We start from the raw sequence: 27,239 nt of genomic DNA, 5'->3' as shown, positions 1-27,239 counted from the left end.
GAAACACATGAAGACATTTTCCTCTCTTCCTTTATTGTTAAAACAAAGAAATCTTGTTAGAGATTCGTTTAAAATTGGAGCTATAAAACCGGGAATATCAGCAGGACAATGTGTTGCTTTCAAAAACAGTATGAAGCCTTCTATTGTCAAATGTACCTCTTAAAGTCATCCAATTATCCTTTTTATTATTCCAGTCACTGCTTTACTGCCCTGGGTTGTGTTAATACTGTACAAAATGCATCATTCATCAACAACAAGTCCTTTAAGGTCAGAAACAGGGGAACAAATCTTGTCCGTCAAAACATGCCAAGACATGAATAGAAACCGGTGAGAATTAATAAATCTCCATATTTACACTTCACGGTTCCCACCTCCAAAACACACACAGAACCCAACCAACAACTCATAAATCACAAGGAAGGCTGAAAGCAGTGATAAGAGCCAGTGTGTGGAAGACAGTCTCAGCTGAGAGGCCTCTTTCAAAAGCACGCATCCCAAAGTCCACTCTTCGCCCCCCCCGGCTGAGGTGTCAACTGCTGCGCTGCAGGTGGAGAGGGTGCGTCCTACGAAGACGGCGATGCAGTCTTACTTTTCACCTTCTCTATCTCTGGAGGCACGGCTCTTCGCTTCACTGTGCCGGTGTGCGTTTCCTCGTCGTCGGACCTGACTATGGGGGTGTCCGCTCCGTTGGCGTTGGTGGTCTGGCTGTCAGAGGAGGAGTTTGAAGACGTGGAGGACATGCGGGACTTGGCATCAAGACCCTCGAGGACATGTCGAAAGAGTCCGTTACTGATGACTTCCTCGTTGTTGTTGTTTCCTTGGAGTCAGATACAAGATATTGTTAGGGATGGGAAGCAGGGCTGGGACGATACACATCTCCCATAGGGATACTATCACGATATTCGGGTGTCGATTTCATATGTATTGCGATTCAATATTACGATTTATTGTGATTTGTTAACTTTTTTAACACTAGACCATGGGAAAAAGTTGAATTATAAACTCCTTACTTTGGAAAATATCTAAATGAATACAGTATGAATGTTTGATTTTCAGCATGTATGTAGTCAGAGATGTCCTGAAGACAAATATATCAGCTACTGTCAGGCATTATTTATTACATTTTTGTCCAGCAACCCAAGAATCAAAGTTGGCAGTATTTTCTTTTTAATTTATAAGGGACATGTAATGTTTTATACTTCAGGTGAATATAATCTAATGAATCTTATTTCCATATATGTATTTTGTATATACAGTTTTCTTATTTTAACACCTTATTTTGAAAACCGGACGGAGTCACACACATACTTCCGCTACCTTCGCCAAGTCCGTCGCTAGCTCTCCCATCAGCTCCGTTCTTTTTATACATCCATGGTCAGCTCCATCGGGGCCATTTGAATGTATTTAACATTAATGTCAGTATATGGGTGCTCTACAGTTGTAGCGTCGGCCGATTTGACCACAGAGATGTGAGTGACGACTGGCTTGACCGCACGTTACCGCAGTACGATAACGTTTCCTGTCCATGACAGAGTTAGCCTGCAGCTTTAGCCGAGATGGCTAGCTCTGCTTTTCCTGGCAATGTGTGAAACCCAAAGTGTTTCCATACTTTACTGTATGTGTAGTGTTTACCACTTTGGATTTAAAATGTGAGTGTGCAGGTCGTATCCACGCAGACCCTTCGCTGTTTTCTACTTTCTCGTTTCAGCTGTGGTTTGTTTTGGTTGACGGATACGGAGCAGATATGACGTCACGTTACTCAGACTACAACAATAAAAAGCGGTAACTTCTTTCTACCTCCGCATAGACTCAAATGAAGCTAATATATCGGTTCTGGCAATAAACAATCGATACTCGTAAAAAAATTGTGATACATGGGTGAATCTTTTTTTTCCCCCCACCATTACTGCGTAGCGTGCTTTGGAATCTCTGCTGTATTTCTTGTTTCCGTACCTGGCAGCGGGGAGGCAAGCACCTCCTCTTCTCCCCCAGAGCTGAAGAAGACGTCCGAGGCCTCCGGGTCTGAGATTTCAATCAGGTCCATCTGGTCCAGCAAGTCCAAGTTCACCTCCATGGACGAGATGCTGCCAATTGGAGCTGCAGGAGAGGGGAAGCAGTGAAATGACGTGCATCTGTATATGAATGTGCAATTTGTGCACGGGTTTACAACTCACGCCTCTTATAGTCTCGGATACACAGGTGCGCCGAGGACAGGTAGGCGTCCACGTCATGCTGGAAGACCTCCTCGAAGAAACGTTGTCTCTCTCTCAACTTGAGCTGCTGTGCTGCGTCCACATCTGGAAGCCTCTGGCCACGCTCGGTCTCCGCTGGCAATCAAAACAGGAAAGACAGGAAGTCAAGATACCGGTTCAGTTAAAGTTTTATAACCTGATACCTGGAAGCTGCGTTTCAATAAAACACCATACAAAGAGATTTCACAGACTAGTTCCTCTACTCTGGAGGTAGGTCAGTGAGATTACCTGGTGTTGTATAATGTGACACTTAGTTTGAGATCCATTTTACAGTCACACAGGGGTCAAATGTTAGTAGCCAGAAGGGGGAGACATTGAGCTGTAAGTGAGAGAAGCAGGTGGAATCCCCTTTGTATGGACATGGATTTTTAGATTTATTTTATTTGTCCCAAAAGGGATATTTGTTTCCACAGCTAGTACACAGATCAGATAACACACAAGTAGTTCCCAAAATCTTCATGTATGCAATCATTCATCACAGCTCACAACAGTGTCAGTGAGGCAGATTGTTCACGGCTACTGTTGCAGCAGGAGAGGTAATGAAAAGTCAATCACACATATCACAATTATTAAAAGATATTTCTGATCATCAGTTTCCATTTTCCACTGAACTTTCATTCCTATAGATTATGATTCATTCCACTGACGCGCTGCTTTTTGTGATGGAAAATAAACTCTTGCTTTTATCAGGACACTAATAAAACAAACTCTCCAAATCAAAAAGTCAAAACTAAAATAACAAAAACTAATTGAAAATTCAAAACTTTTATAACCTTACACTGTTCTAGCCTGCACATTTAAATGGCCACAGAGTGATTTGCAAGAGCAAGCGGTCAGGTCCTGCACTAAGTTAATCTTGTTTGAGAAACCGTGCGATCCCATTTTCCCCCTCATCAGCATCGTTGCAATAAAGCTGAGTGCAAGTCCGATGTGTGCGAGTGGAGGGCTGAACTGCAGCAGTGTGACTGCAAGAGGAATGAGGAGAGGGGAAATGCTGGACTGTAAATGTCTGAGACTAAACAGCACTTGAATTGAGACTGAAGACATGATGTCAAATCTGTAAGCAGTTCCTACAATATCTCCAACTCTGTTGTTTTGACAGGCAAGTTGTACGTTGAGGTATAATGTGTTAACTAGTGAGCTTTAGAGGGTCTGGAAGGTGGACAGAGCCAAGCTAGCAGTTTCCCCGTTTCCAGTCTTTGTGCTAAGCTAAGCTAACCGTGTCCTGGCCATAGTCTGTATATACAGTATATAGTCAATGGTTTATGGACTGCCGGCATTTTGGCCATTGCCATCTTGTTTTTTTTGCAACCAGAAGTGACACAGAGGGTGGAGCTAAGTACAAACGAACGCTGAATAAGACATTTTCAGGTTACTAAAATGTCTTAATTAACTTTAATGAACTGAAAACACACTGTGAAAGGGTTAAAGTTGTAAAACGTAAACACGGACAACTCCCAGACCGAACCACGCTGTGGTAGCGACCTGTCAATCACAAGGTAGCCACGCCCTAAAGCATCCCCTGCTTTATCTTCTACTTGACTCTTAAGTCAAACTCTTAATTTACTAAATGAACATCATGCTGTATTGAAGAAGATTTGAAACTAGAGATTGAGACCATAAACTCATGTTTACAATGTTTACTAAGGTAATAAATCAAGTGAGAAGTAGGGTCATTTTCTCATAGACTTCTAAACAATCAGACACATTTTGCAGTCTTTTATAATAAAGTTTATTCCTTTTCTGTTTCCCCCTCTACAACCCAAAGTTCTACCAAAGTTCAGTATCGCTTTAACTGTGATTAGAGGTTACCGCCAATCCTGAACTTTATCCAGCGATATCTCTGTCAATTTTACTGCTAATGAAAAGATAAATACACCGATGGAAAGCTGAAGATCTTGCTGTTCTAAAGGTGTATTGTGGTTTTCATTCTATCATGAAGGTTAGGGGGTGAAGTTTGATCCTGAAGTGGTGCTTTTATTTGGTTATCACGTTTTTCTCAAGTTAAAATCTTTTAAAAAGCACCCTTGAAAAAAATCATCAAGAGTCATAAAATCAGTTTTCTGCAACATTTTGGAATATTTAGCACTTATTTGGCAGCCATTTTGAAAAAGGGGGCCAAATTTGCAGTGCCCTGATATCTATATCTTTTCATAACATATAAACCTACATCTGTGCCAAATGTGTTGCTTTTAACGCAAAATGCACAATTGTTATGCTTAACTGCCACGCTACTTTCCTTACAATTAACACGTTGCATGAGTCATTAGAGAAGTGTCGATTAAAACCTGCAGGTAGGGATTGAGTTAATTGGATGAGGCGTTCAAACCACGCCTAAACTGGGAATAATGTGAAGATTATCCAGCCTGTGTTGAGAGCAGCAGTCACAGCAGTGCTATAAATACACCACCAGGTGATGGAGAGTAGAACCACATTCAGCTCAGCATGTTTACAATACCAGGAAAGGAAAGGATTCCAGGGATTCTCTGTTGTCATTGAGACAACCTGTTTCATAATGAACTCATAATAATGAACTAACTTAATAACTGCTGCAGTCAGGGTAAAGCTGCAAACTAAAAAAATGTAGATGTTGGCTAAAAGCAGCAACAGGTTGCCATCCTCCCGAGTGCTGCGTCAGCGAGTCGTGTCCAGGCACACGTCTGTGATGACACGAGGACACTCGCCTGTCACTGCAGCTCTGCTCTGCCCTGTTTGACAGCCTGCCTCTGGGGTGCAGGGACCTCACTGGGTCTGGGATCAGATAGCTCTGGAGGGAAGAGAGCAACTCAAACCCCAGGCCGAACCGGCTGACAGCACCTATGGGCATACAGTATGTGTGTGCATATAGGCGGAAATATGGACAGAATTCCCCGCAGGACTATGATCCTGTCAATGGACACGTTGTCAGTGATCATAACAAGCTTTTTAACATGATATCAATAGTGTGCATCAATAGTGTTGTGCAGCCTGACTGGTTAAGCTTGTTTTTAATCAGCAGAATAAATCAAATAATCTGATAAACCAACGTCATATCTCTGGCCCGTCAGACAAGATCTGATCCCTCTGTGCACCAAACTGCTCCTCTCGTCCTCATTCATCCCCCTCCTTCCTCTTCATCCCCCAGCAACACTTCATTTATTTCCTGGGCCAAATGGACATCAGTGCTTTACTATTTTAGTCCCTAGTAGAGGTCAAGCTCCAGAAAAGCTGGATCCTATGATTAACATACTGCCACCCAATAGCATCTTTCATTTGAGTCTCCTTCCTGGTAAATGCCGACATCTTTCAAACTCTGCAGCCCTATTTTACAACTCTGCTTTCTGTTATAGATTTGTGGTCTCCAAACTCAATATGAGATAATCTTGATGACATCATCAGAGTTATTTTCGTGGACTTTGGAAAGTTCCTACAGAGCGAAAGAGTGCCCCTTTAAAGGTTCTCTATACGATATTCAGAGCATTAATATAGCAGCAAACAACTATTTGTAAAGATAAAGAGGAGTAATGTCTACCTGAGCAGAGAATGAAGTCGCACATAGCCGGGCTGGCTGTGCATGCGATCGTGCCCCACTGGCTAGTTCACGGCCGTCACTCTGCACTGCTCTCATACGGCGGTTACAGTTGGTAACGCCGTCCTGGCCGACAGCGCCGTTGCGGAAGCGTAGCGCCCACCCTCCAGTTCCTCCCATAAACACTGTTATCTCGGTCAGCAGTGTTGACATTGTTTTCACTGTTCGCAATGTTAGCACCGTTAGCTGAAATGCGCCGGCTCGGCCGTCGCCATGTTGAGAGCCGTGTTGAGGCAACAGAAATGCTCCCAATGTCGCATTCAGCACCTTTAATCATAGTGATTGATTGTCTTTTCTGAAAGCTTAAAAGAGGATGCAATATCTCAGGAATGCCTGGATAAATTGACTCAAGTGACATCACTTGAGTCAATTTATCAGATTTGGTGCAGCTCCCTGTGGAACCACAAAAAGGCAGGCACCTTGTTTTCATATATGCAGTTGTACTCCTGCAGACCTACAAACCGACTTTGATGTGTAAAATTGGGGCACTTCCCCTTTGAGTAATTTCAGCTCTTCACCAAACAGAGATAGAAAGTCCCCTTTAGGTGATGTTGGTGATAAGAAACATGCAATGGAGGAGTCTGACAGCAGTCAGTCACAGGCTACAGCTGCTCTTCCATAAGAAAAGTGAAACCCTGAGATGACAGGTGAATGATTACATGTTGTGAATCTTGTGCCACTTGTCTTGTGGCACAAGTGGCATTTTGTCTTTGCAGCGTTCCTGTCTTTGTGTAGATGTCTGAGGTTGTGAGTGATGCGTTCCTCTCCTTGCACTGTTACACAATCAGAAACACTATTGTCCCCGGAGTCGTCCGCAAAGCGAAGGAAGCAGCGCTGACAAAGCAAAATGTCAGTCACAATCAGGAGCTGCCTGTTTGACGCGTGTGTTCAGATGAAAAGAGCTGCTCGTTTAATGTGACCAGCCGAGGACGTCATGTCAAACAAAACACTGGATTTGTGCTGGATGAGTGACTGTCCTTTCCTTTCCTCTAAAAGGAGAGCAGTCAGGACTTAACTAGCATGTTTGTGCTGCAGCCAACTAAATGATGCTTTTCATTACCGGCTACAGGTTTACGCAGATTGCTTATCCTGGAGGTTTTTCCCACTCAGTTAAACACGGATTGATCAGAGTATTGATTGTTTCTACTTAAAGGCTCTAGGTCTGTGGAGAGCTAAAGGTTAGCTACAGATGCATATCCTCGCATTGATTTTGCTTCCCTATCCAGTTCTGTTTTCCATTGAATCACCTTGATCGATACGGCTTCCCTGGCCGCGGTCGACCCCGGTGACCTCTGATTAGAGCAACCGCTCACACGGGAAAATCGTCTTTCACAAGAAAAGCCTGGCCGCAGTGTCCACTGGTGATGAGATCACATGTCCAGTCTGCTACAGCCCCGCCGCAACCCGACGTCTTTAGTTTCATACCACAAGATGTCTGAAGGGCCGCGGCTGCTCAGGAGATAAACAACCAGCAGACTCCAGCGCCACCTCAGATTCTGTCTTGTTGTCTTTCCCTCTCTTTATGTCGTTTTTCTCTTTCTTTGAGTCTTTTCTGTCTTTCTTTCTTACATTTTGTCTGTTTTCTGTCTGTATTTTGTCTCTTTCTTTCTTTTTCTGTCTCTTTCTCTTTGCCTTTCTGTTGCCCTTTCTATCTTTTTGTCCTCTGTCTCTCTTTTTTGTCTCTGTATTTATTTCTGTCTTTCTATCCTCCTTTCTGTTAATCTATCTTTATTTCTGCCTGTCTCTCTCTCTCTCTCTCTCTCTCTCTCTCTCTGAGCTCAAACTGATTTACTTTCCTTCGTTCATCTTTCTCTCTTTTTTGTCTTTTTTTCTCTCTTTAAGTCTTTTCTGTCTTTCTTTCTCAAATTTTTCGGTTTCTTTGTCTCTCTGTCTTTCTTTCTGTTTTTCTGTCTATCTGTCTTTGTCTTTGCCTTTCTGTCACCCTTGCTATCATTCTTTCTGTTTCTGTTTGTCTTCTGTCTCTCTTTTTGTTTTTCTGTCTTTCTTTCTCATTTTCTGTCTCTTTTTGTCTCTGTCTTTTTTCTGTCTTTCTGCCTGTCTTTCTCTTTGCTTTTCTGTCATTCTTTCTTTCTTTCTTTCTGTTTCTTTTTGTCCTCTGTCTCATTTTTTCGTCTCTGTGTTTCTGTCTGTCTCTCTCTGAGCTTCGTTGTCTGTCTCTCTGTCTTTTTTCTCTTTTGTGTTTCTTTCTCTCTTTCTGTCTCGCTATCTATCTGTTTGTCTCTTTCTCTCTCTTTCTGTCTATTCTTTTTCTTTTTCTTTTTCTCATTCTGTTTCTTTTTGTCTCTGTCTGTCTATCTTTCTCTCTGCTTTTCCATCTCTCTATCCTTCTTTTTGTTTATTTTCATCCTCTTTCTCTCATTTTTCTGTCTCCTTTTCTGTCTTTTTCCTGTATTTCTGTCTGTCTCTCTTTCTATCCTCCTTTCTGTTAAACTTTCTTTCTTTCTGCCTGTCTGTCTCTCTCTCTCTCTCTCTGTCTCCCCCTCCTTCCTTCCTCTGGGTGTTCAGGGACTAAAGAAAGAAAAGGTCACGGGGTCAGAACCAGTTGGACATGCAGAATGACTGAAACAGACAGACAGATAGAGACAGACAGACAGAGAGCAGGCTGGACGTGTGTGCGTGCCATTCTGCCTCCCCACATAAAGACAAACCCAGATCCTCCGCTCAGGGGGCAGAGAAAGAGAAAGAGCCCATTCAGAGCCGGACAAAGGCTCAGATGTGTAAGGGAACGGGACCGGCCTGCACTCCTTAGACATGATGCCATTTACAGGAAATCATTTGGGATGTAGCGGAGGGTGACTACACCTAAACAGGGCCTGAAATTAACTGTTTTCACTGCCTGCCACTGTGGCAGGCAAATATCTTTTTTTGTCTGCCACTTTTGAAATCTATGCACTAAATGAAGGAATAACATTTTAGATCTGATATCATTCAATGTTCAATAAATTCCTCCTTTCTGCTTCAATCAGTGAAAACTGTGTCGTGGCTTCTCAGCAGACCCGGCAGATATAACGCATCATCCCCACATGATGATTGTTCAATGCTCTACTGTCTTCAGCTTGACTATACATCTATATTATAAACAAATCCGGTCGAATCAGGTCACAATCTGTATCTATTTAGTATCTGCATCATCATCATGTGCCTCTTCCCGCTGTCACATTTTCAAGGACGGGATCCTGAAACGCCGGTTCAGAAGCACCAACTGCACAAATAGCAGAGGCAACACATTGATCTGAAGGCTAAATGAAGGGATAGCAGCAGGGCTCGGTGTCGGCCACAGGCTACCATCAGCCCATCACTGGCTGGCTCCCCTCTGTGACGGGGAAAGAGAAGGTCAGGAAGCAGAGCTGCCTCTCCAGATGATCTAGTTGTTTTAACGCTCGTTGGTTGAAGGAGCAGCTCTGGCTATAACCCCTCAGTAAACACTAGTTAAACAGAAACCCCAGTGGGAACCATCGCTTCCTCCTCTGCTTTGATTATGGAGCCGTTTGCCAGACTCTCAGCTTGAGTCTGTTCAACTAAGCCAAGGCTTTTTTTCTTTCTTTCTGAGAAGTGGCTTCCTTCGTTCAAATGGATGAGATCATCCCTGTTTAAATGGCTGTGGTGGTGCTACATACTTCCATGTGTTGCCTCAGCCATTCTACCATTAGATTTAAATAGCAGACTGCCAAGAAAAAGCGTAGAGCGCGGTAGTGTCAGTGGTTCACGCAAAAAAATGTCCTGACTTTTTTTTCCTGTTCCCTGTGTAAATATGATGGAGAGCAGGGAGCAGACCACGGAGCAGCACGTATGTGCGCGTATGAGCACGTACCCTCAGCCGTGTGTGGCTGCGGTACACATTTCCAAGGTAACAGTGTGCTCCACCAATCACTTAGGATTGTGGGTAGTGAAGTATTTCTCTATTACATTGCAAATAAAACGTGTTTTTCTTACAACAATGTTGATACACAGACTTGTGGCTTCTATAGGAGCTTATACCATCATTTCACAATCTCGTAGTTCGTGGTAAGTCTACCTTAGATGGTTACGACATTATGGCTAATAATCAAATCTGTGATTCAGAATATGAATGGGATTTTCACTTCCACAACTTCACTGTTGATCTCTATTGGTGAGTGAGTCATTTTTGACTTCCATACATGAGTACTAGTGCTCTTCTTCTCCGTCTCTGTCTCTCTCAAACACACTTTGTGGTTGTATATTGAATAGTTGAGGCATGATCACCTGCTGGCACTAAGCCAGCCGGCATCGCTGACCCCAAACACATGGGACAGACGTGAAACTCTGAGGTGTTTGGGCTGAGGCCACGACGAATAGACTGGCTGCCCTTTCCACCCAGACACTTTTTGTCAGAGGAGAGAGATTTTACTTCACAGAGATGGGTTCGCAGCAAGAAGCGTGAGGGAGGAAAGTTCAAGGAGGACGGGAACACTTGCAGAAAGGCTAAAAAATGAGGAGGCTGTCTTAAAAAATGCAGAGTATGACAGGAGAGAGGTTAGCCAAAAGTGACTCAACACAAGGGTGTGGGTTATAGAGAGGGAGAGGATAGAGGAGGAATTCTGCTCGGGCTCATTAGTTAAAGAGGATGTCTTGTTATTTTTACTGAGAGTCTCTTCTGTATACCTTCCAGCACAACGTTGACCCCAACAGCAGCAGCAGCAGCAGGCTGTTAACAGTCTACAGTTGCTCATTAGTGGATCAGTCGCTCTGCTAGAGCTGTTACAGTAATTAATGGTGCCTCAGTGGTCATGAAGAATGGTGAAGCGGCTGTCTAGCTACAGGTAGAAGATTAATTCTGCTCTAACAGCAAGAGAATAGATGCAACCGTAAATGCAATGTGCTAATTTATCACTAACATTTAAAAGGTGATGTTAGCTTTTCAACACATCTTAGTCAACACATCCTGAGAGTTAAGTTTTACACTTTTTCTATTTTCTAGTGATTGCAGTTCCATCACGTTCCTCGCTTGTATCTTATTCTCATTTCTCAGAACGCTTAGTGTTCTGAATTAAAGTGGAACAGACAAATGGCCTCGCTCGTAAAATGGACACAGCCCAGTAGCACAAAAAGGCGTATGAATGACACGATAATGCGCAAGGCAAAAGCGTGCAATAAGAGCGCCGTTCTTGCTTTTGGTGTGTCATTTTCACACCATGTAGTCTGTGAATATGCTACACTCAGAGCTAGAGACGTAGAATAAATAAAGAGAAAAACTGCTTATGGTCTTTCAACCAGGAGACCGGTGTTTTGTTTTGTAAGTGACGTTAGTGACGTTGGTGACACTTGTGGCGTTAGTTACGTTAGTGATGTTAGCGACATTAGTGACGTTGGTGACACTTGTGACGTTAGTCACGTTAGTCACGTTAGTGATGTTAGTTACGTTGGTTACGTTGGTTACATTAGTGACGTTAGTGACGTTAGTTGTGTTAGTGACGTTAGTGACGTTGGTGACACTTGTTACGTTAGTTGCGTTAGTTGAGTTAGTTGCATTAGTGACATTGGTGACATGTTTTCTGTACTTATTAGGGGTATAGCGATGCAAAGTGAAAATACGAAACATCAAGATATGTCTTTATTTTGAAATTCCCACTTTTTATTAAAAAGAATAGATTTTTTTTCATTTAAATGTCTGGAAGAGCTCAGTAATAACATTGTCGAATCATATTTTAGTTGCTTTTTGTGAGTAAATGTAACTGATTGTGTTAATTGGGCATATGATATCGTCTCATATCGATCGCAGGCTCCTGAATTGAATCGGATCTAAATCATATCGTAGCAGACTTCGTGATATCAGCAAAAACCGTATCGTTGTCCAAAGAGTCAATATAATATTGTATCGTGATGGAACTTGTGATTTGTTTCTGTACGTATTTAGGTGAATTGGTCCAACAAATACAGGACTTTCAACCAAGAGATTGGTGTTTGAGACCGGTGTTAGTGTCCTAAAGGGTTGTTGAGTTATTTTGAAGTTACATTAGTGATGTTTGTGACATGTTTTCCGTACTCCTGTTACGTTGTTTCCATACGTATTTTACTTAGTGTACGTACTTATTTTAAGGCCAACCATGATGTTTTTCCTAAACCAAACCTAAGTGTTTTTTTTGCCCCCTCCTGGTACTACACCTTCATATATGCGTGTAATGTTCACGCCTCGGCGAGGCAAAACGTGCCACTGACACGCTATCCTCTGGTGGACAGGCGACTCCTTAACACGCTTTGGCGTGATTCCAGGATGATGGACTATAATATCTTTGGAGACGATGCACTTGCTCTGTCTCACACTTTTATTTTTGGTTCCCTATTTTCTCTCCAAAAGGCTGCCATTTACTGGGCTCCAGTTGCACGGACAGTAAATTATTTATGGCAGCTGTTGATGTGTGTTTGTGTGTCTGTCTGCTCTGTAGTACAGCGCATGTATGTGTGTTTTTTTCATTTGCATATTAGATCTAGCTGTTTTCGTTGGGTCAAAGCAGTGTCCAGCCCCATCAGCCCAGTCCGTCAGGATAACAATGACATCAGTGTTAACCCCCTCCTGCCTGGATAACACCCAGACTGACAATAGGACTGTTTGTAGGTCAGTGTCCTGTCCCACTGCCCCCCATAAGCCCACAAGCAGACTGTCATGAGTTCTGATCAACACAATAGGCTTCACCAACTGACAAAGTACTTTTTTTTCTACATTGGCAAATCCTCTTACCCAGAATAATGGACAGTAGAATAAGATTATTAACTGTTATTCAAGCAATCCAACCTGCCAATAATGCTCAGAGATCTGTATGGGCAACATAATCAATGCTTAAAAAAGCATAATAAAAAAACCTGGAGGATTTATTATCATAGGTAAAGTAACAAGGCCTTATAATAATGAAAATGGTGTCAATGGGTTCTATCCTCTTGTTGCAGTAAAAGCAAAGTTCATCTGGAGACAGGTAACACTGATACTGATGATTAAATCTATTATTTCACTCGAAAAATATGAAATGATGTGGTGAAGGTTAACTGAGTTCATCCTCGCTGTGAGGCTTATGGCTGACTTCTCTCATTGCAATCACTTGAACGTTCACACGCCGCTCTGTTCTTCCTGAACAGCTGCCTCTCGCCGTGTTTGCGAGGGAGGTTTAAAGCTATTTTCACTTCAACTGGGAGAACTGAAGAAGTGTTTGCTTAAACTCAACGCACTGTCTCAGACTTCTCTCCTCTGTTTGTTGAAGCTGAGAGGCGTCCTGGAGACGCTGCCGGCTACGAAAGACTAAACACTATTTTATCTTGATGGAAAGAAAGATTAAATGATCACCTCATGTTATCACAACCACAAAAAAATTGTGTGATTTATAAGATTGCAGTATTTAAACCAGCTGAACTATATTTTGTCTCATATTTGGCAACTGTAAGCTCCAAGAATAATTCTGACTTTATGTGCATTTGAGTTTATCTTTTTTAAATGATATTATATTTTATTTCCTTTTATTCAATTTGGTGCAACATAATAATGCACTGTATCTGCATTTCTTGTCTATTATTTTGTTATTTTTTATTGTACTATACTAATTTTATTTTGCTTGATGGATTTTATTTTCCTCTTCATTGATACGGGTCATGTTAACAGCATATTCTGAATTAGACCTTATTCCGAATAGAGCATTTTCCGATTTAGACATGTGGGATATGGATTGGAGGTTGATTTCTTTTGGCTGGATGACTATGAAAACCTTCAGTGCTTCAGGAAGGGAATCTTTTTCGTAGCGGATTTTATTTGCTAAGCTTGGAAGAGGAGGCAGAATATTTAGTTTTTTACCGAGCTGTAAAATAACCTGTGATTTTGTAATTGAATTTGATCAGATGTTTGACCACTGCAACTATATTTTTTGGTGTCTTATAATAAACCCATGAGGGTTGGGCACTTTACGTGCATGACACAAAAATAAAGAAACAATCAATCAATCAATCAATCATATATTGCACATTCAGAATACACCTCTCAATTGGGGGTTTGATGGCAGATTGCAACACTTGGCCTCTTGCCTGTTTACGTCCAACTCTGTGTGTTGTACACAAACCAACCAGCCAACAGTTTGCAGAGATTCATGCCCAAAATAAAAGCACACATTTCTGTTCAGAAGGAGAAACGCACATACTTATAAATATTATGAAAGACTTGGATATCAACAGGTTTTTGAATATGCGCAAATATCACAACGCACCTTTGCAAGAAGGTGCGTTGAAAGAATGAAAGTGGGAGGCTGTGTTCACACAGTTGAACAAGTCCACTACCGGTTATGTTAATCAGAGTATGCACGACTGCATGTAAACAGGAATATTATAGTGGAATATTCATCATGCCTCCGCGCCATCCCATTCTTGTAATATCTCAGGAACGCCTTGAGTGAATTTCTACAAATGTGGCACAAGCGTCAACTTGGTCTCAGAGATGAACTAATTCGATTTTGGTAGTCGGAGGTCACTATGACCTCACAACATACGGCCATAACTCAAGAATTCATATTCTAATTATGACAATTTCACACAAATGTCTAATAGGATAAACAGTAGACAGTGTAAACAGCTTAGTAGGAATATTGTCTTTTTCAGAATAAGGGGGAAAATCAGTATATTTTGTGCATGTAAATGTAGTCAATGTACTTTTTCAATGGCCCTTACACACCAACACAGGTGCTTTCACTTATTGGCTAATATAATAAGTTAATACAAGTATTGATTATAGCATCTTTAACTTCCCACCTTTTCTTTTTGTTTCGATAGTCAGAGGAATAATGCACTTCCCCCTTCCAGCAACACCAGCGTCTTCCAAATCATGAACTGACCAAACAGGTGAATGTGTGCTTACACATTTGGAAGAGTGGTTCACGTGATAAATTGCTGCTGTGTGTCTGTGTAGGGCTCTGTCTGAAGACTGTAAATGTGTGTATGACTGGAGGCGTTCGCTCTGTCTATACGAGGATTCAGCTGAACAGCGAGTAGATGGATTTATTAGAGAACTAATGAGAGGAGCTGGTCTTTGTCCCCAGGGCTGCACAGCTTAGACTGTTGAATTGATGGGAACGTACAATAATCTGTGTATTTTCCCCATGTGTACTTTTCTCACAGCGATCCTGTTCCTGTCGTTTCTCAACGAGCATAACGAACTATTTAACACTTTGCTTTCAACAACTGAATTCCTCTCCAAAAAAAACAGTTCATTGAGGACAAAGTATGATCCACACTTGAGTAATTGGGAGAGAAATCAGCCTGCTTCAGCCCAAATCAGTTAACTTGCAACAACCCGTACTGCTGCTGTGTCAGTTTTATCCACATTTAATTTTTCTGTTGCCTTTTTTCTGGCTCTTGCACAGGAAGGTGACGTCTCCGTGCTTGATCCCACTTAAGCACAACACCAAACCTTTAAATTAATGAAAGAATCGGCGATGTGGTTAGTGATTTAGAGGTCTGCCACCACTGTTCAATGATATTGTCTCTAATTTTTAATTTCCCAATATGTCTAAATGCTGTTTCAAACCCTTCTCCACACTTGGTTGAGAAATAATGAGTTCTTCATTTATTATTTGTTGGTAGTAAAATAGTCCAATTTAAAGCTGCTATAATAAATTGTTTTGTGGAAGTGGTCCCGCAACGCACAAAACACAGAGAATTCTTACTCAACTACAGTTTCCTTTAGCTTTACAAAGTGTTTTTAAGCTTTGTCTTCAAGCTGTACTGTTTTGGTCAATCCAATCTCACAGGAAGGTGTATATATAGCATGACATTACAAGGACATACCACGTGTCATGAGAACACATTTTAGCCTTTTCACATGTCAGTTTTACGCCACGCAACAAAACTACAGTACCGTCCGCACTTAGGTTTACTTTTTATTCTACGTCACTAGCTCTGAGCGCAGCATATTTTACATGGCTGCGTTTGCATTGCAGTCAATACAGACTACATGGCGTGAAAATGACACCAAATGACGCCAAAAGCAAGAACGGCGTTCTTATTGCAAGCTAAATAACTTACAGCCCAACAGACAAAGTTGGCGGCTAGCTGGTGAACAAAGCGGAGCATTTAGCTGCGAAAAAAACGAGAAAAAAGAGATTTTACTTGAGAGTAGTGATCAAAAATGGTGGTAAAAAAAGAGTGAATATTGTACTTTCATTCATCAGGTGGTCACAAAGATGATTCAAAGATGATAAATATTAATGTTTCTCTGTATCTGATGGATGTCTAAATAGGCAACTGTATACCAACAAGTTCACCATAGCAACTCTACACAGTAAGGCGATATCATGTCAATGTGTTTACAGCTTGTCTCCACTAGATAGAATGTAAACAGTACTTAAACATGACATCATTGTCTTCAATGGTAACTATAGCCATGCACAGAGGATCAAGAGAAATGAATCAGGAGAATGAGTCAAAGTGTGAGAATCCAATCCAATACTAAGAACTGGATACCGGACCCCAAGATGGCGCCTGTTCAGTCCAATGGGAATTGCTCGCCTGGCGCATACCAAGCCCCCAGGAAGAGCGCCGGCCGTTGATGCCAATTTTCGTAGTGGCCAAATGGTGGTACTACAACTTCCGTGTCCGTCACGTGATACCATTGGGCCCAAAAAGACTATTTCCCATAGACTTGCATAGAGAGAGAGACTTCTGTAACTCAGCGGATAATCTTTTTCCAGTACAAACACTTGAATAATCCTTATTTAAATCATGAGGTCCTAAAAGTTGCAAAACGTACTAATAGCCGGAGCCAGAGTTATTTCACTTCCTCCGTTCATGTGAATGAGACCCAGACCGAGGCTGGAGCGAGGGCTGGGAGGCGGAGTTAGCAAGTCGTGACGACAGTGTGATGTCTGTGACCCCGCGACTGGCCATGTGACCGAGTGGACGCTACTGCGCTTGCTGCATGGGGCCCAATGGATGCGTAAGATTTCCGGAAGATCCGGGTACTTTTACAATCTGAAGTCGAGCCATTTTGGCATCATGCGCCGCTGAGCAACTTTCATAGGAATGAACGGGGCCACGCCTCCAACGCTGTATCCAGTTCTCTTAATACATCCATGGTTCATCTTCTTCAGCGTGTTCAATTTGGTCCCATTTGTATCCCCTCTAGCTCATTCGTTAAGCTCCAGCGACTAGATAGCAGAGCAGCTCAGCAGAGATTCATACTGTATGGATCCCTCAGAGTGTGATCAATTAAAGATACAGACGGTACATGTTATGGATTTTTACCCCTCTAATTTGCTCATTAAACAGAATCTACTCCTCTGTCCTATCTGGGTCAAGTCCAAGGGGGACTGAGCTAAGAATACATGGAGAATAGAAACAATCCCTTCTCCATCCATCCAATACCCTGCCGTCTGTAACAGGCTCCTAACAGCTGGCCAGTCCTTCACTCACCACAGAGCACCAATGTGTCGCTCTCTGGCACAATCCCACAATAATCAAAACGTGACGGAGCAACAGATGGGAGACGTCTTCCTCTGGAGTTGCAGCCCTGATCCTTTTTATCCTCATGAAATCACAAACTGATCTCACTGGGACTAATTCACTTTCAGGTCTGTGTGTCCTATGTGGGTTGGTGTGTCTGTGGAACAAGCTGCAGTCAGTCGAGTCTGATGAGATCTGCAGGCACAATCCCATTAGAAATAAGAGATCTTTGTCTGGGGCTCTGCGGTGGCCCTAATCCAAGCCTGCCTCAGTGAGAGTGTGTGTGTGTGTTTGTGGGAATGCATCCCTGTTCCTGAGAGTGTGACCTATTCACTTGGTATTAGTGGACGTTACTCAGGGTGATGATTCAACATTCCCGTCTGATTTTTTTTTTTTTTTTTGGCTGGCGCAGCACTTGGACCATTCACTTCAGGCAATATCAACACAACGGCAGCTATTTAACACACTGGCTGAACTGTCATTATATCTGACACACACACACACACACACACACACACACACACACAGCTTATGCCTCATAGTAATGGAGCAGTGAATAATTTGGTGTCCATCATATATAAGGAAAACTCCAACTCCACTTACTTGACATTGATTTAACACCATTTAATATAATATATAGACACTGGATTTCATACAGAGCTGCAACAATTAACTGATTAGTAGTCAACTATTAAATTAATTTTTAAGTATTTTGATAATCGATTAATCGGTTTGGGTAATTTTTTAAGAAAAAAAAACATCAAAATTCTCTGATTCCAGCTTCTTAAATGTGAGTATTTTCTGGTTTCTTCACTCCTCTATGACAGTAAACTGAATATTTTTGAGTTGTGGACAAAACAAGACATTTGAGGACGTCATCTTACCATTTTCTAACATTTTATCAAAGACTTTATATAAGAAGTGGACGTAGTCACCGTGACGCCACCCATTGGTTTGTGGACTACAGTTTTGATGCCTCGCGTTCGCATTTTGGCCGTAGCCATCTTGTTTTTTTTGCAAACAGAAGTGACACGAGAGGGAGGAGCTAAGCACAATCGAACGCTGAATAAGACATTTTTAGGCCAAAATGTTAATTAAGTTTCATGAACTGAAAACACACAGTGAAAGGGTTCAAGTTGTAAGACGAAAACACGGACAACTTCCAGATCGGACAACGCCGTGGTAGCAACCTGTCAATCACAAGGTAGCCGCGCCCTAAAGCATCCCCTGCATTATGGTCTATTTGACTCTAAATGGGACCATAATTTAGTAAATTAACATCATGCTGTATTGAAGAAGACTTGAAACTAGCGATTGAGACCATAAACTCATGTTTACAATGTTTACTGAGGTAATAAATCAAGTGAGAAGTAGGCTCATTTTCTCAAAGACTTCTATACAATCAGACTTCTTTCTGCAACCAGAGGAGTCGCCCCCTGCTGGCTGTTAGAAAGAATGCAAGTTTAAGGCACTTCAGCATTGGCTTCACTTTTCAGACCCGGGGGTTGTGCACTGCATTTTATAGACCAAACAACTAATCAATTAATCAAGAAAACAATCAACAATAAAAGTAATAGTTTGTTGCAACAGTGGGAAAGACTTTCATTGTAGCTTGAGTTTCTGTTTCTTTGCCTCAAATGTTCAATCTGTACTTCTGTCCTGATGACCAAATATGGAGAATGATTTTCTCCTCTCTAATGTCCTGCTCTACATCTCCAAATGAAAACTGTGTTAATGGAGCAAAGTTGTGTCTCCAAATATCCAACTGAACTAAAAAGATGTAAAAGGTTTAGAAGTTTTTAAGATGACTCACAGGGCAGACGTTTGTTGTGAAGGTTGGCCGACGAGGAGCTCATGTTGCTGGAGAGAGTCGTAGAAAACCGAGATAATCAATCAGAGATGATCAGTGAGAGTTGAGCAGAGAGGTTGTCGATCATCTCCCGCCTCCTCCGCTAGCTCGCTCTGCCCCAAGGTGACTGATGCTGGCCGCCAACGCTGCTGCTCTGCTTCCCCTCTTCGCCTCAGTGGACTCTGAGCCACTTGGATGAGGCGAGAACAAGTTTGTGGCTTTGTGGAGCCGACCAGCTGACCAATGGCGGGCAGGAGGGAGGAGCTGAGGGGAGAGTGAGGAAGGGACTGAGAAGAGGGAAGGAGGGATTTTATGTAACGGAGTGGAAAATACCAAGGAGAGACAGGCACATGCCTTTGTTATTTTGGTCTTCTTACATCCCCTCCCTCTCCCTCTCCCTCCCTCCCTATCGGTCTCTTGTTCCCCGTCTCCTCTTTTTGTTGCAGATTTAAACGCTCTCTCTTTGGTGTCACCTTCAGTGTCAAGTGATGCCAACAAATGTTACATTAACAGACTACAAATTATATTTTTTATAGGGCTGTCAATTGATTAAAATATTTAATTGCATATTTTTTATCTGTTCAAAATGTACCGTAAAGGGAGATTTGTCAAGTATTTAATACTCTTATCAATATGGAAGTGGGCAAATATGCTGCTTTATGTAAATGTATGTATATATTTATTATTGGAAATCAATTAACAACACAAAACAATGACAAATATTGTCCAGAAACCCTCACAGGTACTGCATTTAACATAAAGAAAATATGCTCAATCATGACATGGCAAACTGCAGCCCAACAGGCAACAACAGCTGTCAGTGTGTCAGTGTGCTGACTTGACTATGACTTGCCCCAAAACTGCATGTGATTATCATAAAGTGGGCATGTCTGTAAAGGGGAGACTCGTGGGTACCCATAGAACCCATTTTCATTCACATATCTTGAGGTCAAAGGTCAAGAGACCCCTTTGAAAATGGGCCATGACAGTTTTGTTTTTTTTAGACCATTTTTGCAACCAGAGGAGTCGCCCCCTGCTGGCTATTAGAAAGAATGTAAGTTTAAGAAACTTCTGTTTTGGCTTCACTTCTCAGAACCAGAGGTTGCCCACTGATAAGAAGGTCATTCCCCATCTCTCTCTCCCCTCATTTACTCACATTAACTCTCTAATAAATCAATAAGATACTCAAAACAACCAAACAAAACTCAATTTTGGCAGTAGAAAACTTTCCTCAAAATCCTCATATTTCCTCAAAACATCATTTCCAAATGGTGAGAATAAGTAGATTACTTCTATGAGAATGAACTCAGACCTCATTATAACATCTGATAATCTGTGTGTCCTAGACACCATCTAGTGGACAACAGAGGACATTTCCAGTCCCTCTAAGCTGGACATGCTGATTACACAATGTTTGCATGCAGAGGCTTCACAAAGCACCATTACATCATTGCCTTTTTCCAAAACACTGCATCGACGTTTGAAAGAGGCTTTAAAAGAAGCGTGCCTGCCTCAGTTGCAGGCAGGAAAAAGATTCTGCCGTGAGTCATTGCAAGAATCTGTGTGTGAGAATCGGAACATAGATGCGCACATAGAATACTTAACAAAAAACACAGTACATAGTTCTTCACATGAGGCAACAAATCAATAACAAACCTTCATAAATGCTTATGTGCACAAAGCACGGAAACTTTAACTCGGCGTTCGTGCCAAGCTGAAAAAGTGAAGCATCAAAACACAGGCTGTGATGTGGCAGTTGGGAAGTGGTGGGAGTGACTGGCGATTTCTATCAATAAAAACACACTCTTGGTAAATGTCAGTGGTTGTGGTGGTTTAGCCTAAATATGCCAGATGTGGCGAAGACTGCGATGCTGCATCGTAGCATGCTGTGAACTTTCTCCAGCGTGTGTGTGTGTGACAATAAAGACAGAGATAAAACAGAGAGAGAGAGAGAGAGAGAGAGAGTGGGCAGAGGAAGCATGATGTGACTCAAAGTGAGAAATCCTCTCTACCTCAAACTAGATTATGCGTGGGCTTCCTCATGACTGGGGGTTCACCTGCTGAGGCCTTGCAGAATCAATAGCTGAGAACTGGGCTGCTGCGCTGCAGGAAGCAAAAGCCAAGTCCTCTTGCTTGTGTTTTTAAAATGAGATGAAAGAGGGAGGCGAGAAAGAAAGCAAGCAAGAAGAAAGTGAGGAGAAACGTATAGAAAGCGAGCGGGCGTGAGTGAGGGGGGTGGGTCATGGTTTATGTTGTCTGCACAACCATGAAAAGCCTTCTTTTTTCTGCAGAAAGTTGGCTTCAGTGCTGCTTTACGTTGACCTTTTGAACACTTTGCTCAAAAGCAATTACTGGCCATTTCAAAGCATTCGTGGGGCTTGGCATCTCGCTCATTCAGGATGACACGGTATTAGTCTTCCCACCGCGGTGAGAAAAAAAACATCCGGAAGAATTAGCAACAAGCAGGGCTGGATCTAGCCTTTTTGGTGCCCAAGGTCGTGCAGCCGCTCTACGGTTAAGGCCCAGACACACCAAGCCGAAGGCCGTCCGTCGGACAGTTCGGGGCCGTCGGTGAGCGTCTATCGGCTTAGTTTTTACGGTGTGTCCCGCACTGTCGGCTTTAATCAACCCATTATTTTTATTTTCATGACTTTATTTATTATAATACATAAACAATTGGTCCTTGATATTGTTGGCTTAAAAGTGTTTAGTCAGTTTCACTACAATTTACACTTTTATTAACAAATAAGTTCGGCCAGGCAGATGAAGAAGGGTGAGAAGGAGAGTTACAGGGGTGAAAAGTGTATTTCTTTGTAGGTGGCTCACCTGAGGCCGGTACTACGAAGCGGGATTTGGAGTAAGCGAGGTAACTTCAGGGTTAACCCTGGGTTTTCAGTCTTACGAAGGTGGATCACTTCTTACTGGGGTAGATCTCCATGGTAACTTATGCTGAACACCTAACTTGCTGCAGAACAGGTTATGTTCCAGATAAGAGATCAACTCATATGAAAGCACCGCCTACTGACCGATTAAAGATCTGTACGCAGATCGCATGATAATATTACACAAACAAGAAGAAGTTTAAATCATAATCCAGACTAAAAACAAGACAGTTTAAACTGACAAATGCTGGAAGGACAGCTGGCTGTATGCTTTGGGTGCTTTTTATATTTATTTCTTTACTTGCGCTCAAGTCCCTTTCACACCGCCGGAGTCGAGGACGCAGCTGAAAGAAGGCGGAAATAGTCATACCCGCCACATTGTTGTCGAAGGTCATAATGAAGTGTAATCTACTCATCTATTATATTATGAAAGCTTTTTATATCACTGCCCCGTCTAGACGACTATATCTGACTTTTGAGTATCCCGTTAAATTAATAAATCTGTTAATTTATGCATTCACACGTCGGCAATTTCTTCTTTTGCCAGCTGTCCTTACTGCATTTGGCTGCTTCAATTGTGTTAAAATTAGCCTGAATTATGTGTTTAACTCCTTCATATTTGTCTATTATAGTTTGCTTTTCCTTTGTAAAACGTGCCGCCCTGCTGACAGTAGAATTGTCCATGTTTGTGATTGGTCACACGCTGCACACACCGCCCCTTTTTATGTAAACGTGCTCAGCCAGATTGAGAAACCCTGAGTTGATTTACCGAGTTAATAACCAGCGTCGTAGGACCGCTTAGCGGGATCGCGGTTGTTAGGGTTAGTTAAGCCAGATAGCGAGAAGGTACCCCGGGTATGTTGAACTCGTAGTACAGGCCTCTGGTGGAGCAGGCGCCCATGTGCCGGGGCTGAGTCCTTGCTGCAGTTTCTTTCTTTCTTTCTTTACTAGTTCTTTTGTTACCTCAGTGCAGAAAATGAGAAAGGACACCAACATTTTTTTTTCTTTTTTTGGCAGTATATTTTTGCAATCATTGGGCAAAAATCCCATAATTACCTTCCAGCATATTGTAATTCAAGTGTTCTGAGAGATAACTAGACTTCTGCACCTCCTCATGGCTCTGTTTTCAGGCTTTAAAAAATCTTTGACCAATCACAGTTCATTTCATGAGAGAGCATTCCTATTGGCTGTGCTCCGGTCATGTGACCAGATTTCAACAGATTTCACAATGGCGGCCGCGTCACAAACTTTCTCATTTTACAGCTAAACCATGCACTACAAGATGACTCTGAAAACATTTGAGGAGAGAAATAGGCATTAACGTAACATAATATTGATTCATATTTGATCAGCGCTGCCTAGTTTGACCGTTTGGTCGAAGTTTGCGAGTGATTGAGAGCCGGTTCTCATAGATAGCAGACCTCAGATCAGCTCTTACTGCTTGTTTTCCTCCGGTCTGTGAAATTTTGCAGATGCCGTTAGGAGCACCAGAGGACACAGAGGCACATGATTTTTTTCAGATTACCTGTTTCATGTACTACTGTCAGAATGTAGTGACCATTTTAGAAAAATAACTTTTTTTAATTATATATGCTCCAGTCTCGCCTACTTCAGCTTTAAGCCGGTCCTGACAGCAAGTGAAAGCTATTTGCTCTCAGATTGCAGACGTGATGGCAACATTTCTGTTTTGCAATCTCCTTTTTTTTTTCTTTTTTTTTTTTTTAAAGCTTGTGTGCGTCCACGCTATAGTCTAAAGCAACGGTTTACCCGCCCTCACTCCGCCAGGCAAAGCGCCAAAGCCATCAGGCAGTCATACGCCTACCATCAGCTGAGGAGTTGCACAGCAGTCTCATTTCTAATTATACACCCAACAACGGAGAGTGAAGGAGAGAGTGTGTGGAATATGGAGAGGGGAAGAGGAGAGTGATTGCGAATGGGAGAGAGGCTGAGAGTGCTACTCGGCAGCAAACACAGGGTGGACAAGTTCAGATGTCAGAGAGAAAAAGAAAGTAAGAGAGGGAGGGACATCAAATCTGTCTGAGAAAGGTTAACAGGACTGACTGACTGAGTAGAGTGGGAGTGTAAAATGTAAAAGCGAGTAGGAGGGGAGAGAGAGAGAGAGAGAGAGAGAGAGAGAGAGGAGAGGAGGAGGAGGAGAGAAAGGGAGGAGAGCGTGTCTGATAGACAGTCTGTTGAGTCTGGTTGCTTCATCATTCTGCTCTGTTTTGCCTTTTTCACCTGCAGCCGGGGAGGAGGACACGAGCCAGACAGGTGTGAGTCTGTGAACATGGATGGACGCGTTTTGTGAAGATGGGTCGCACAGAGAGACGCACGCATGGATGGATGGATGGAGGAACATGTAAGTAAGTCTCCAACATGAAGCTTCTCTGATTTATGTAGCATGTTCCTGTCTGTAAATCCACCAAGAGAGTTGTGATACATGCATTAGTTTTTCACTCTGAATGCACGTTTAAGGAACTCTTTTGTGGTTATATTTGGTTGTGTCGCGCTACAGCTCCATAGATAGAAACATCAAGTCACTATATGCAAATAATCCCGTCCCTCAGGGCCAGATTAACACTCTCATGATGGCACCAAACACCGCTGTGTAAACATTTCATTTCCATGGATTAGCGACCTGCGGTAATACCTGATCACCTCATAAGGTTATTCAGTCTGGGTGACATCACAGCGTTGGCCTGTTTGGGTCATGATCTGATCTAGAGCTGCAACGGTTAATCGGTTGGTTGTCAACTATTAAATGAATTGCTAACTGTTTTGATAATCTGTTTGAGTCATTTTTTAAGAAAGAAATCTCTGATTCCAGCTTCTTAAATGTGATTTTTTTGTGGTTTCTTCACTCCTCTATGACTGTACACTGAATATCTTCGATTTGTGGACAAAACAAAACATTTGAGGACGTCATCTTGGGCTTTGGGAAACCCCTTTTCTGACATTTTATAAACCAAATAATTAATCGAGACAATAATCAACAGATTAATCGACGATGAAAACTGTTAGTTGCAGCCCTAATCTGATCGTACCTGTGTGTCTGCAGAGTAGGCAGCCCACACCTCGAAGCTTTTTTGAATGAATTTACATTTTCACTGCAGGCATTTAGCTGACAAATACTTATCTTGTGTATGTGTCATGGTATACTGCTGAGTGCTCGCACAGGAAAGCCAGTGTGAGGGTGTTGTCTGATCCCACACACACACACATAATAAAGCACCCGCTCATATCAGAGACATGCCTGTCGGGCAGAGTGAAAGAGGTCCATTCAGCGGCGTTGCTCAGCTATGATGATGACATAATGCAGGGCATTGAGATGAGCTTTGCATTGACAGGCTGTAAAAAGTCCTGCAATGCTCTTTACTACCCCGCATCACTTTGTGTCTGCACAGTCTTTGAATAGGTGAGAAACTGTTGTGTGTGTGTGGCCACAAGGTGCTTATATTTAGCCCCCCTCAGTGAACTGACTCATTATTGTGCATGCATGTAAGGAGGATGATGGGGGTTTCACTAGCTTGAGGTGTTGGCGATCGGTCCCATGAGAAAGATGCAGGGTTTAACATCCGGCACACTGAATACACACACTTTCCTTTGTTTTGTAGTGGAAAATGTCACCGTGAGAACTTGATTAAAGCTGCAGACGGTAGAAATGGAGCAAATATGATTTAATGATTTCAAAGATATTTTTATAAAACACTCATTATATCCTGACAGTAGTGCATGAGACAGGTAATCTGAAAAAAATCATGTGCCTCTATGTCCTCCGGTGTCCTCTAGTGCTCATAAAGCTGAGTACACACCAACTTGACATCAAAGAAATAGCAGTGATGAAGGCCGACTGTTGAGTCGCCTCACGTCGCCTTTGTCAAAAAGTTGCACTCGAACACACCACAAAGACTACATCCAACGGCCAGCTACCACTCACGTTCTGCGCCTTCGTGAGATGAAATAACTCTCCACACCAGCAGGTGGCGGTAGTCTGTATTCGTCATTCAAAACGGGAAACCGGAAGACCGAGGCCTGTGGAGATATTCAAGCCGTTGTTATGATACTTACATGAAACAAAGCAGCGTTTGTCGACCATTTTCACACCACTCTCACTCACCACTTAGCTTCATTCCAGATGTCGTTGTAAAAATATCCGTATATTGGAATGATGCGATTAGATCAAGATGAAAAATGAGAAGAGCATTCTGTGTTTTTCCTCTTGACTGTACTCGTTGGGTTTCTTTCCTCACGTCCGTTTCTCTTCTCGTGTACTGATTGGTTCTAGCTGAACCGCCAATCAGAGTGATTTATCTCCCTATGAGTTTATGAGCAGCTGTCAATCACTCGTGAACTCCGATCTAACGGTCAAACTAGGCAGCGCTGATCAAATATGAATCAATATTCTGTTACTGTAATGTCTATTTCTCGCCTCAAATGTTTTCAGAAACATCTTGTAGTGTACTGTTTAGCTGTAAAATGAGAAAGTTTGTGACACAGCAGCCATGTTGAGATCAGTTGAGGAAATACCAAGCACCGCCCACCAGCCGGAGCAAACTTTCTAATTTTACAGCTAAACAGTACACTACAAGATGTTATTGAAAACATTTGAGGTGAGAAATAGGCATTACAGTAACAGAATATTGATTCATATTTGATCAGCGCTGCCTAGTTTGACCATTTGATTGGAGTTCACGAGTGACTGACAGATGCCTCCGTTGAATGAACAACCAATAGGAATGCTCTCTCTCTCTGAAATGACCTGTGATTGGCCAAAGTCTCCCATCACAAGCTATATTTTTTAAAGCCTGAAAGCAGAGCCATGAGGAGGTGCAGAAGTCTAGTTTTCTCTCAGAACACTTGAATTACAATATGCTGAAAGGTTATTATGGAATTTTTGCCCAATGAGGCCAAAAATATTCTGCCTACTGCTGCTTTAAACAATAATATTAACCTTATGATAAAATGTAACTTCTAACTTTACACCCCCAACGTTTTACTTTGCATTGTTCTCACTACGCATCACAGCCACACTGTGCAGTACAGTACATTGTAACCATAGTAACTTTTTTTTTTTTTTTTTTACGAAGGAGTTGGTAAATGTCCATCAAACTGAGCCCCTTCAGTACAGCAACTGGTGGTTGGAAAGCCTTCTTTCACGCTGATTGTGAGGGTATTGTTGTTGTGTCAAAGGGATATTTGCAGGCAATGATCTCACCAGGTGGCGCATTCAGACGGGAGGA

The 27,239-nt window shown here is 42.3% G+C and overlaps 3 protein-coding genes across 6 annotated transcripts in view; 1 reads left to right on the top strand and 2 right to left on the bottom strand.

The window, feature by feature from the left end:
• LOC119492355 (inositol hexakisphosphate kinase 2-like) overlaps positions 1-27,239 on the bottom strand; it is a 1,011,171-nt gene that overhangs the window by 741,444 nt on the left and 242,488 nt on the right. The window lies entirely within an intron of this gene.
• The window catches only part of LOC119491845 (ataxin-1-like), a 45,667-nt gene that overhangs the window by 12,484 nt on the left and 5,944 nt on the right, over positions 1-27,239 (top strand). For 2 of the 4 annotated variants that reach the window (XM_037776131.1, XM_037776204.1), the window contains one exon: positions 24,244-24,358. The gene's annotated coding sequence lies outside the window, so the exon portion shown is untranslated. Of the gene's footprint in view, positions 1-24,129; positions 24,363-27,239 lie in introns of those variants that run through there. The other 2 variants (XM_037776361.1, XM_037776278.1) reach the window with 2 other exon arrangements.
• On the bottom strand, positions 13-19,482 carry LOC119493452 (dysbindin-like). The gene is made up of 4 exons (XM_037778783.1): positions 19,082-19,482; positions 2,175-2,327; positions 1,954-2,097; positions 13-817 (listed from the first exon to the last, which is right to left on the bottom strand). The coding sequence occupies exons 1-4, from the start codon at positions 19,122-19,124 to the stop codon at positions 564-566; spliced, it is 594 nt and encodes a 197-aa protein (XP_037634711.1). The 5' UTR covers positions 19,125-19,482; the 3' UTR covers positions 13-563.

This window comes from Sebastes umbrosus, chromosome 1 (genome assembly GCF_015220745.1).
Source record: "Sebastes umbrosus isolate fSebUmb1 chromosome 1, fSebUmb1.pri, whole genome shotgun sequence".
NCBI lineage: Eukaryota > Metazoa > Chordata > Actinopteri > Perciformes > Sebastidae > Sebastes > Sebastes umbrosus.
The sequence above is the reverse complement of the archived record's forward strand: the minus strand, read 5'-3'. Positions and strand labels throughout refer to the sequence as shown.